The 12,593-nt window shown below is 41.8% G+C and overlaps 1 protein-coding gene across 1 annotated transcript in view; it reads left to right on the forward strand.

The window, feature by feature from the left end:
* Positions 1-6,534, forward strand: part of LOC119168690 (5-hydroxytryptamine receptor 1) — a 48,670-nt gene extending 42,136 nt beyond the window's left edge. Inside the window, exon 2 of the mRNA XM_075865964.1 lies at positions 2,711-6,534. Coding sequence (XP_075722079.1) covers positions 2,962-3,771 — 810 coding nt within the window. The 5' untranslated portion in view covers positions 2,711-2,961 and the 3' untranslated portion in view covers positions 3,772-6,534. The remainder of the gene's footprint in view (positions 1-2,710) is intronic.
* The last annotated feature ends 6,059 nt before the right edge of the window (positions 6,535-12,593 follow it).

Below are 12,593 nucleotides of genomic sequence, written 5' to 3' on the forward strand. Positions count from 1 at the left end.
CTTTGATGTACTTCTATGAATAAAATGACGTCCAGAAAAAATGAACGCGTACCTGCGTTAGCGTCTTTATGCGTATTATTAGCAGTGGAGCTTCAAAAAGAGCTCTACGCACAATAATGCCTAATAATTTGAATGTAAGAGTTTAGGACTTGTTCAAGAATTACATTGTACTAAGTGTACATGTTCCTGAATTCCATTGTAATAAGTGTACATGTTCCAGAATTCTACTGTAATTAGTGTACCCTACCTGGTTAGTTATAGTATTCTTCTTTAATATACAGAATACTTAACGGTAGTTTCCACTTACTGTCGGTGTCCCTTCGTACGTCACCTTGAGTTAGCGATTGTTTCTCCCGCCCCCGAGTTTCGCTAACAAAAATAAATTTATTTGTGATCGTAAAACTTTGGAATTGAAAGGAACTACGATTTGTAATAGCCTGACTGCTACTATAAAAACAGCCCCGTCACTCACCTCTTTTTTAGCAAAATTCGAAAATTCAATCCATAGTAATTCGTCTTTCTAAAGAAGTTTCTAGGTTTGAATTTTTCACGTGTTAAATTCACTCTGATGCGTATCACATATTTTCAACTTTTTGTAATCAATACATTATTACCACGTTATTTACAATTTGATGGTTCAGTAATGATTACCATTTCTTTATAACTAATATCTGTTTGTTATTTCTTGTGTTTTTCAATAATAATTACTGCTGAGTTTCTTGCCTATGAAAAATGCCATTTAGTGTTTTTTATATTGCCATTGCGGACCCATTAACACATTTGCTGGGTCTCTAAAAGTGTAAATGCATATAACAAAGAAAAGACAAATTAAACTTCGCACTTCCATTTCATCTTCTACATGGAGCTGCTACGTGAGATATAGGCACCAATCAGTGGTAATGCCCAAAAAGAGAAGCTTGTCTAGATAATGGGACCATTGGTCAGTGGCAGCACCATGTCGTCTTATTGAGGCGTTAAAAACATTCGCTTTTTCCTGCAAAGTGTCGCACTGTCAGCAAAGCGAAAGAAACACTAAGGTCTTTAGATCTACGTATCATCAACAAAAGTATCATCAACGAAAGCTGCATATATTAAATTTTGCTCCGCGACAACACATGTCTTCGATGGAGGCGGATATGTTGTAGGCCCGTGTGCTGAGAGTTGGGTGTACGTTATAGAACCCCAGGCGGTCGAAATTTCCGGAGCTCTCCACTACAGCGTCTCTCATAATCTTATGCTGCTATCGGGACGTTCAACCCCAGATATCAACCATCAACAATACATGTCAAGGACGCTATCCACTGTTCCAAGGGAGACGTTCTAATTGTTTCGTAAGCGCAACATTCCTGTCTCGCACTTCGCTCTCACAGTGCTCTTGGCCGGTGGCCTAGTGTTGCCACCTGTTAGCTGTAAGGCAACACATCATTACTTCACTTACTACTATATCTTCATTATTATGACCTCCACGCTTAGCTTTTGTAGTGCGCCTCTCCTATGCGTGAGTTCGATTCAGTGTTTCCAATAATATAATTGCAATTTTGTGAACGCGTTAACCGCACTAGAGGAGTTGATAGTGAAGGCTTTCCTATTATTGTTCATCCATAGCTCTGCGCTATGAAAAAGTTGGCATGTTATCTACAATAAAAGTCATCCTAAAATGAGATAAAGAAGAAAATCCAGCGCTGTAATTTCGAAAAACAAACAGGAAGACTGCAAAGGCAAGCGCTTGTCGTCGTCAGTCTTCGTGAGTGTTTTTTTGAAATTTCAGCGCTGGTTTTTACTTATTTGCACTATGTACCAACTCTCCCAAAGCTTAACTTTAGCTGAAATACCATCTGCACAGGCTAACGGGACATAGAAAAAGGACACAACCATGCGCATCGTCATCAGTACTATCATATAATGAGTTCTAATAAGAATATTAGCATGACGTTACATCAATAGCACTCGGTAATGCCAGTTCTGATTGTGTCATCCGTGCACTAATTGTGGGATGCTCAGGCCTAACGTACTGATATATGACTACAGAGATGAAATTATTATTGGGCGATTATGAGAGCTTCGTATAGTCGACAATAATTCTTAAAATATTGTAATGGTTCACATATGTAACACATGCGATTGTTCTCTTTTTGAGGAGATGGGCCTGGTACTGGCTGGCCAATATTTAATCTGGGATGAGTTGTTTCCTCGACTAGGAGTAATTAGTGGTTGATTTTAAACTGATTCTGAACCTCCCTGAGAGGCTGAGTCTAAGATAGTTGGTACAGTGACATTATGCAACTGGTAACCTCACCTAAACGCGAACAAGATGATGACGCACAGAGCCTCCAGTGTACGCTGTTCATGTACTGGATGATTTGCACTGTTGCAAAGAACCTTATCAAGGCCGACAATAAGACGAGACACGGTACTACGCATTTCAAGACCAGTGCCTTCAAAACCAATACCTCGTCGAACAAACCATGTGTTCTCTGTTAAAGAATAAAATGAGCGTAGGTGCTCGCAAAGTAAACAGCTGTAGACTCAAGTAAAGCTTATGTGTGCTTTTTGATTGCGAATGTTTTGCTCAAGTTCAAAGGCGGATGCATTCTTATTTTTTTCTTCTGTGTGTGTCAGCGTCTAATAAACTGCAAATGCATGCGGCACTAAGCTTTTGGGGAAAACATATATTACTAACAAATTGTCGTTGCATATTTTGCTTGTGCAGGTAACACTCCTGGCCTACCCGCTTAAGTCTGGTGACGTCCGGGAGTAGCGGCACCAGAGGTGCCGTACCACATCATCATCACGCTGAGTGTACTAGCAATAGCAGTGTGCCTAGGCGTGCTCATCGTCGCAACGGCAGTTGGCAACGCACTTGTCTGCCTCTCCGTCTGCCTCGTGCGCCGCCTACGGCACCCCTCCAATCACCTTCTCGTTTCGCTAGCAGCATCTGATCTGTGCGTGGCACTGTTGGTCATGCCACCAGCCCTGCACCTGGAACTTACGGGTCACCGGTGGGACCTCGGTCGTGCCGCCTGCGATGCCTGGGTGTCTGTAGACGTGGCGTCCTGCACTGCGTCCATCCTGAACTTGTGCATGATATCAGTAGACCGCTATCTAGCAATCACTAGGCCGTTGACATATGGAGTGCGAAGAACTGCACGAAGAGCGTGGGCATGTATCGGTGCGGTCTGGCTTCTGGCAGCTCTCATCAGTGTACCACCTCTTCTCGTTCTTGGAAACGAGCACGGGACACCCACTATGCCCACATGCCTCGTCTGTCAGCACTTGGCATACCAGCTCTATGCGACGCTGGGAGCATTTTACATACCCCTCGTTGTCATGCTCTCCATGTACTGGAGGATTCACACTGCTGCCAAAAAAGTCGTCGAAGCAGAACATAGGGCGAGGCCTGGTCCCCGCACCAGGTCTCTAAGGGTCGCGGTAAGAGAGCGCAAAGCCTCTATAACATTAGGGATAATTCTGACCGCCTTCACGGCCTGTTGGTTGCCTTTTTTCGCTTTGGCGTTGGTTAGGCCCCTCGGAGGAAAGCCGCTTCCTGAGCTGGCCCACAGCCTGGCTCTCTGGCTTGGTTATACTAACTCAGCACTGAATCCTGTCATCTACGTGACATTTCATCACGACTTCCGTCGAGCATTTCGTGACCTCTTGTGCTTGCGCTGTGGCAGGCGAGGAATTAATAATGGTGCAATTGTCGGTGGAAGTGCGTATGGGCCTGGACAGATTTTCGGGCGAAAAAACAACAATCACCGTTCATGGGCCTGACCCTGGCGGACGTCGCCTGGAGACATTCGTGTCTCCAGAGTCGACGTTATTTGTGAGCACAACGAGATGGACAAGCATATTCTGCAGGAGAAACAACAAAACCAAGCGAATCAAATATGTGATTCAACGGCTTCTCCTATTGGAACAATGTTTCCTTAACCATTTCTGTGAAGGACAGTTTTTAATGACCCCTTTGAAAATTGATCGCGACAAGATTGACTGCGGTAACGTTTGCACGCACATGCCACAGAGCAGCAGCCATCCCCATAAGAGTGTAACAGTGGTAAATGGTAGAATGTTGCACTTCAGATGTACCACAATAAATTAGTGTTCTACTCATCAAGGCCATACAGAGATTGCCTCAGAAGACCTAATAAAGCGTAGGAACATTTCGAATGTTCAACACAACTAACGGCTTCTACAGTGTGGTGTGCTTTGTTATAGTTGCGCAATCAAGGAGAACAATCTCCAATACGAGACGACAACATGAAAGACAAGCATGTGTGGTGATAAGTGACGTGTATTTCAACTGCTATTCACGCCGCTTAAAAGTGCTGCCGAGTGTTTGAGGTGCCTCATTAAGGCAGAGCAAGAGAAAAAAGGATCACCGTCTAAGTCTATGAATAATCACTTGCAGTCATTGCTTTTCAGCTTATCCTGAAACATTTTGTGCATCTATGGTGACGATACGTGAACTGATGTGCCGAAATAGACACAATGATGAAGGTCTTTCCGAGAAACGTAATACTGAACTGATGTGATAACTAGAAACTTGCGAGCCATGACTTTTGAAACTGCACCCTACCAAGAGCTTTATACCATTGAGAAAATTTACTCGGTCATATATAGTGTGTGTTTTTGCTTCTACCAGCGTGCTGTACTCATTTCTTTCTTCCCGTTATGGACCAAGACGACTTGTTAGCACTGGTGAGTATCATTGACTGAAAGCTTCACATGAACGTCTCTTCAGCAATGTAATAAACAATCCTTTCCGGGGTACCATTTAAACTTATGGTCACAGACGAATTTGGTTTCTACAGGTGTACATTTTCGATTGCAACTGCAACGATGGTAACAGTGTTTAGTGTTTTCATTCAATAGAAGATAATGTTCATGTTAACTCTGACATCTAGATCAAATTCAATAGGTGTTAGCTGAAACAAAACAATTCTGACAGTTCCAAATTGTGTTTATTTATTTCATGAGATTAAAATGCAACTATAGCACATTTTAGCAGTTTTAGGGACATTTTAGGTGAACATATCACAAAAAAGTACACATTTATGTAACATGACTGTGGTCAAGCGTGCAGCACTCATACAGCGACACTGCAGAAAAGCAATCTGAAAACTTAACTTTATAAATGCAACGGCGTTGCAGAACAGCAATCGGTACAAAGCGAAACAAACTGTAATTTGTGCAATACTACAAATAAAATAACGTGACCTTGGGATCTCAAGACACTAAAATTAGGTACATCAAAATAAATGATGGCGACTTTAAATTATGCACCAATATTTTTTTGCCATCACTGTCCGTGAAGACCGCACTAGCGTTATGCTGTCTTATGTTGGGATAATGGTGCTCGTGGTTTCAAGCCGTGGACGGTGAAATGTCGAAGTAAGACCTCGAAGTAAACGCAAGTGGTATTTAATTTAGGTGAATTGTGTCAAATTAATAATAAATGCACAGAGCATTTACTTCGCCAAGCAGCAACAATAAAATATGATAACAAAATTACTTATTTCCAAACTCTTTTAACAGCAGGGCTAAATCATTACTTGAAAAACCTAATAATGTGCAGCTGGACATGAAGTGTGGACGACCGGATAAGCTTACTATATGCAATACTTAGCTTGAGAATGACTTTTGTAAATTCACAGCACACAAAAAAGTGGCTAAAATGTTGTACCAGGTATGTGATTCCTTTCTGAGAAAAATGTGGAAGCAATTTTAGAATACTTCACGCACATCAACAATTTTGCTTTATAGTTGTCTGCTGAATATTTGAAAGTGGCACTTCAAAATCGTAACTATTTTGTATTCACTATCGACGGAAAAAAAGCTTTCAAACATTGTAGGTTTACAATGGTAGCACAAAAAGAAGACAGCGAACAGGAGAAAAACTTCCAAACCAAATTTCACACAATTTCATTCTATCAGCAACTACACACTACAATGCGCGCATGCGGAAAACTTATTTTTTTGCTATACGAGACTCATAATATAATAATTCAAGCAATATTACATTCGCAATAAAGACTATCCAGAGGTGTTAGCTGTGACGGTTTCCTCCTAATATTTGAGCCGGCGACAGCTTAATATCTTGTAGAAATTATTGTAAGCAAAATATCTCTCAGCAAATTCACTCGCAAATCCTTGTAGACAGTACCCTGTCATTGTTGTGTTAGCATATAGTTTATTAGACTCTTGTATAGTTGTTTTTGTTGCAAATTTGTGTGCTCTGAAATATTGATCTTGGACGCCAGAAAAAAGTCTTTAGAACGTCAGACACCATCGAGATTCTTGAGCGATGCTATATTAGAAGCCACGATATCGGAACTGGCTGCTGTTGCAGATTTGCGAACATTATACCTCTTCTTTGGTATCGGAGCGTTACTGTTATTGATACTGAATATTTGCCAACTTGACTATGGCACTTAGAAATACCAATGTTTGTAAAATGTAGAAAACGAAAATACTTGACTGAATGAGAACTTGGTTTCTTTGTGTCTATATGAAATAAATATTTTGTTCAATATCTGTGCTTGTGGCCGAGGATCAACATCGATTTCTACACTGAAGAGTTGAATTGCAGCCAAGAATTCTCGAACAACATCTACAACGTGCAGAATAATCACCATCTTAGGCCCCAGAAGCAAGAGGAGTGCTGTTACAGCTGCACAGTCGTGCAGTTGGGGGTCTGACACTTTCTTCCATACCCTTTTCAGTGATTGCGTTCGCATTTGGTCTATGTGGCCATTCTAGCTACATGACATTTTGAGTGCTGTCAATGTATATTGCTAACCTACGATTCAGATGCATGCATTGAAGTGAAGGTGTTAATTTAAATTACATATTTCGCTCTGAATCAGCAATGCAAAGCTTTGGGCTTGATGATTTGGCATAATAAGGAGAAACCGCGCCACATGTTGTGTGACAAAATTCTGTTGTATCATCCGTTCTAAAGAGTGTGAGTGAGGGCCGCTGTATGCGACGAGGGGGCTTCAGAAAGTGGCAACTTCGGCTGCCCTGGTGAACCCTCCTTGTCACACATGACTGTGAAATTGAGGAAGCTTGTCCCAGCTGCGTCTGTTTCCGCAGCGCCTGTGCTTTAACCATGAGCGAGGGTTGTTAAGGGGTTTTTTACATCAACAGAAAAGTGCAAAGTTGTCTTATTTAGGGTGCATCTTTTTGCACACGTAAAAATGTTATTTAGAAGTTATATTTGCGAATGTACACTCGTGATTATGATTAGTTGCTTCTTAAAAAGGGTCGTCTTCGCATTGATAATAGTTGTAATATAGTGAGCACAAGACTTTATATAATGGCGTGTGATTACTTTGAAGCAAATACAATGAATCAAACACATACAATAAAAAACTAATGGTTTAGACAATGCTGATTTCAAGTAATGAGAGTGTTAAGTAATGAGACTTCAGTTTCAAGTTTTTTTCCAGTCACCCTTAGTTCTAGAGATGAATAAATACTCGTCGTAGTTAATGAGTGCATTGAGAGAAATAATTCCGTTGCTTTTTCGCTTGCTAATGACGTTACCAAAAGATCCTGAAAGTAGCCTGCAGTGCTCACATTTATATTTATTTGTATATGGCTATTTAATAAATAAAAAACCTAAGGCGGCAAAAGATGTTTCTGTCCCTAACAAGTTGTAGGCCACTTTTTATGAGTAGCTGATAGATCGATGTTCTGCCGTAGGAGTTGTAAATAAAACAAATGTTTTTCTTTTGAACTTTCTCGAGGTAACTAATGTTGAGTTTAATGAATGTGTCCCACATTGTCACAGCATATTCGAACATTGGCCTAGTTAGTGTTTTATATTCTAGCGTGAGTACAGCCGGAGTATAATACTGCAAGGTTCGTATTAGAAATGACACAGTGGGGCTTGAACACGGGTCAGCTGGGTGCCAGCCTAATATTCTACCACTGAGTTACGCCAGTGCTTGTAACTTGTTGCCAAACTTGCCTTAGGCATGGATGACCTACCACCAATGGCATAGTGGGGCTCGAACCCGGGTCCGACGGGTGCCACTGCCAGCCCAGTATTCTACCACTTACCTACACTAGTGCATGTAACTTGTTATCAAACTTGCCTTAGGCAGGCTTAATGGCAGGAAAGCAATCGTGGTAATACAACTTTAAAGCATTTTATAACAGTGAAAGAACAACCAGTTGTCGCACAATGCGAATAACGCAACGAGTAGGCCATCCAATGCTCCAAACCATCACAAAAGCTTGTTCTTCTTTCCCTGGTAAATGTGGCGCATATACCCACTTCAGGCATAATTTGTCATCGTCGTCAGCCACTGCATGAACAACTGGCACAAAATTCCTTGCAAGTGTTTTGTGGATACCACGCTTCTCAGAAGAATGAAGAAAAATAGTATAGCGAATGCCAGCCTACCACCTAAAAGTTAATTATTAATGCCCTCGTGGGTATCGGGCAAGTGTGCTTGCAATAGTTACCCAATGAGTGTTTTTAAAAGGCTCTGAAAGACTGCTCCTCTAGCTTTCGCTGTGACTGTGCTACGCCTACAGCGCTGGCCTGAAATTTTTTCTGTAGAGTTATGTTATACAGACCGCCTCCTTGTAAATATTTGCCACCAAGAAGCTACTTTTTTGAAGGAATTATTTAGGTTATGATGATCTGCAACAGATGGTACTTTCATGTATAACACAGAATAATCAGCGCAAAGCTTAACATATACAGAAAAGTAAGTGATTATGTTATTTATAATTAAAATAAATAAAAGATGTTCGAAGACCAAGCTTTCAGGTGCGCTGAAAACCTAAGGAAGTTTACGAGAAGTGCTGTCATTAAGTTCAACAAACTGTTGTCCGTTTAAAAGGTATGCTTTTATCCTTGATATCAGTTTTGAATTTTTGAATATACATTGTAATTTACAAAACAATTTAAAATGAGAAACTTCCTTGAAGGCCTTTGGAAGTTCATAAAGAGAACATCCAGCTGTTCTCCTTCATTTATTGTGCTATAAAAATTATTGGTGATTTCAACCATCTGTGTAGTTGTTGAATATCCACGTCGAAACCCGCGCGGCGCTCATGTAAGTGGTCGGTGTTCACCAAGAGATAGAATGTGTATATGGACTATGTGCTCCTAATCATTACAAGCTATCAAAGTTAGCGAAGCTATTGAAATTGACTTAACAGTTACGTAAATTTTAGAAGAGACATCCTTCATGATATATTGTAACAGTCTCCAAAGGCAATTTGAAGCAGGCTCCTGAACAGATACCTTATGGAAGTTGTTGTGGCAGCCACGGACATACTATCAAAATAACTGTTAGGTTTTGTGTAGATATACAGCCTTCATTTACACTCTCACTAGACAGACAACAAGTCAGGCTAACATAAAAGAAGCAATGAAACAGCGAAGACTAAATGGAATAGCACATGAAAGTGTTTAATGTATTTTGAATAGACGCTGTTTTGTTATACCCAAAGCAGGCATATAAGACAACCATGTCTTTTCTAACATGTACGATCAATTTATGGGTAGAACGAACGAACGAATTTCTAAACGAACACCGCATCGAGAGAGAATTTATTGACCGATAGGTGTACAGGTGGGCCGGAGCAAGGGTTTGCTCGGGCCCGCTACTCAACAGAGGGGAATGGTAACAGGGAGCGAAATAGTGATGAATGACGATGGCAGGGTAGAAAAAATGATAATATGGATTTTTTTTCTCGGGGTAGTTCTAAAGACGTTCATCCCGTTAAGTGGTTTGTAAGAATGCTACGACGGCTCCTATACATAAGAATACATAAGAATTGGTGCTGCTGGCGTTAGGTCAAAGACCTAACACTACATGATCGGTGAGTGGTCTATCATTATATCATGCATTTGAAGAGATGAGCTGCTGACGTTCTGTTGCGCACGCTGGACAGGTGCAAAATATATGTTCCAGCGTTTTTGACTACAGACAGTGGCCACAGACGGAACCTGAGTCACTACAGCCAACAAAGGGCGTGTAATGTCTCGTGTAACCTACGCTCAAATGAATGCGGTGAATAATGCATGGGATGCTGCGAAATCAGTTGAATCCGGTAACTCAGCCTGTTTTTTTTTACTTTTGTCGTCGTATTTATGGACCTTTTCCTCAAAAATATACCTATTTTCTTGCTTAATAGTTATTGCCCCTTGTCTATTATGATGTGTACTTGACGGGTAGTTTTAAGTGAAGAGCGAGAACACTATAATACTTAAAGGGCATTTCGCAACCTCCGGCTACGGTGCTTCGAGTTGTAGTGTATCTCCAATGCGGAATCGCGGAGTCGTCGCGTTAACGAATTTCGTGCTTTTCAAAGGTTTTACATTTTTTGGAGCTGGTGCTCTCATTGCAGCAGAAAACTTAAGTCAACGTATTCAGGTTTGTGCTGCGAAAAGAGCTTCCAGGGCATATTCAAGCATTGTTTTCACCCGTGCTTCAGGTAAGTATTTTATTATCTCTTAGTTTCCACCTTTCCTACTTCATGAAAAGGTATTTCTGTTCGAATTGCGTGGTCCACAAGGCATAAAGAGGAAGCGAAGTCAAACAACCGCAGAATAACAGCAGGGTTTATTGAAATATGAAACAAGGCTTTTTAACATTGTCAATTGATATGACACCTCCCCTTATAGGAGCTAAGAAAGGAGCCATTTGAAGCCATGAAATAAGCAGGATAAGCAGCCAAAAGACATCGCAAAGACAAGTGGCAGGCTTTAAAAACACAACATACATATTGGAAAAACATGATGTGCATGAAAACAATCTTGTTTGCTTGAAGAAAGCAGTGCCGTGCATCGGTGACGTTGTCTTCATCCACCAGGAAGTCACAGAATGATACATTGTTATCTTTCCACTACGGTGCGAGGGATCGCAACACTGCAATGGTCCCTGAACACCTCTTTTTCTATTTTTCGAGTTCGCACGTGTGGCATGGCGAAAAGAAATTACCCCTGCGAACAAACACAACGCGGTCACATGTCTCCTTTTAAGGTTGACCCTGTTGGTGCCGCTTCCTTGCGCGGTCACTAGGTGGTGAGTGCTCAGTTGAAGTCGCGAATAGCTGACAAACAGTGCGGTTATTTTTGCTCCACGTGCACGTAACCACCTCTGTCTTTGCGGTTTCTTCAGGGATAAAGTATACCATAGAGCTGCTGAAAGTTTCGCACGACTCTACGCTTGTTTATTCTCGGTATCATCACCTCGAAATAAAAGTTTTGGAAAAAAAGAGAATCCTAGTGTGTGTTTTTATTTTTGTACTTGTGATACCACCATTTGGCATCAGCAGATACCTTTTTGTCTGTGCAACTCATTAATGCACTGATGACATTAAAGCACTGACATTGAAGCACATGATGTAAATAGAATATTAAGAACGACAAAACGTGAATTATGCCTGTCTACCTGGTTCACAGACAAAACAAAGGAATCGATCCTTTATCTGTTGATATTATTTGGAATACCAATCAGACCATGACCTCCCAAGACGTATCGACACACTCATACATCGCCTATGACTCGGAACTGCTTATACAAAGCACTTCCTATTGCGTATACAGCGTCCTATATCGTCTGCATGTTCATGCGGCCAAGACGACGAGGATATCTGTCACCTGTTGCTCGACGGTCCGAAACATGACACACACCGAAGGCAACTAGAACATGAACTTCATAAGTTAGATCCCGAGCAGCCATTTGCGTTGAATAAAATACTGTATCCGTGGCCATCCAATTTAAATGGCAAAGCATTGAAGGTGCTGCAACAATTTTTCGAAGAAACGAAGATTTGTGAAGACCACTGAGCGGACAAAGGTTAAAAGTGAGTGTGGCGTCTACGTGTTCATTCTTCCCCTAGGAAAACATTTGCTCTCGCCGATGTAGCATTTGAAAGTTAACATTCGACAGCAGTCTGTCTAGTTGGGTATGAAACTGGGAGATAATTTTGATTCCAACCAAAAACAAATGTTTTGAAGTAACCTGACGTTTGTAAACTGACTTGGTTCCTTCCGCAGGGGTGAGTGTGGAGACTACGTAGTAGCGGCTTTTTCAAAGCACTCGTGGAGTGGATAATGACCCCCCCCCCCACACTCTTGCTAATTTTGCCATGGAGCGCAGACCCTGTGTATACACAGGTGAAAGGGTTTTCCGAGAGAGCGGTTGATGTTATGGGTTGTCCTCTGTATGTGCCACGACTCGAATAAAAACCTTCTCCTGCAGTTCGGCTCACTTTCAAATATGGCCGTCACTTTGAAATTTATCCGGTGATCCAACGTCTCAGCATGTTCCGCGACTGTGCTGCGCTCTTTGTAGAGCTTCCGCGCATCGTTGGTGTGATTTTTGCTTCAGTCGTTCTGGTAGGTTTTTCGTCTCGCTGATATACGAAAAGGGGCACTCGGCGCATGGAAGTTTGTAAATGACACCAGGGGTCCTGTCCATTGTTGGCTGGTCTTTCGGGCGGGGGAGAAGGCGGCCCAGCGTACACGACGGCATGTGCGCGATGCGAACCTCTTCCTTGAAGATCCGCGCCAACATCCTGCTGATTCCCTGAACGTATGGGACCGGCACGCGTTTTGGGGG

Source organism: Rhipicephalus microplus, chromosome 6 (assembly GCF_043290135.1).
Source record: "Rhipicephalus microplus isolate Deutch F79 chromosome 6, USDA_Rmic, whole genome shotgun sequence".
NCBI lineage: Eukaryota > Metazoa > Arthropoda > Arachnida > Ixodida > Ixodidae > Rhipicephalus > Rhipicephalus microplus.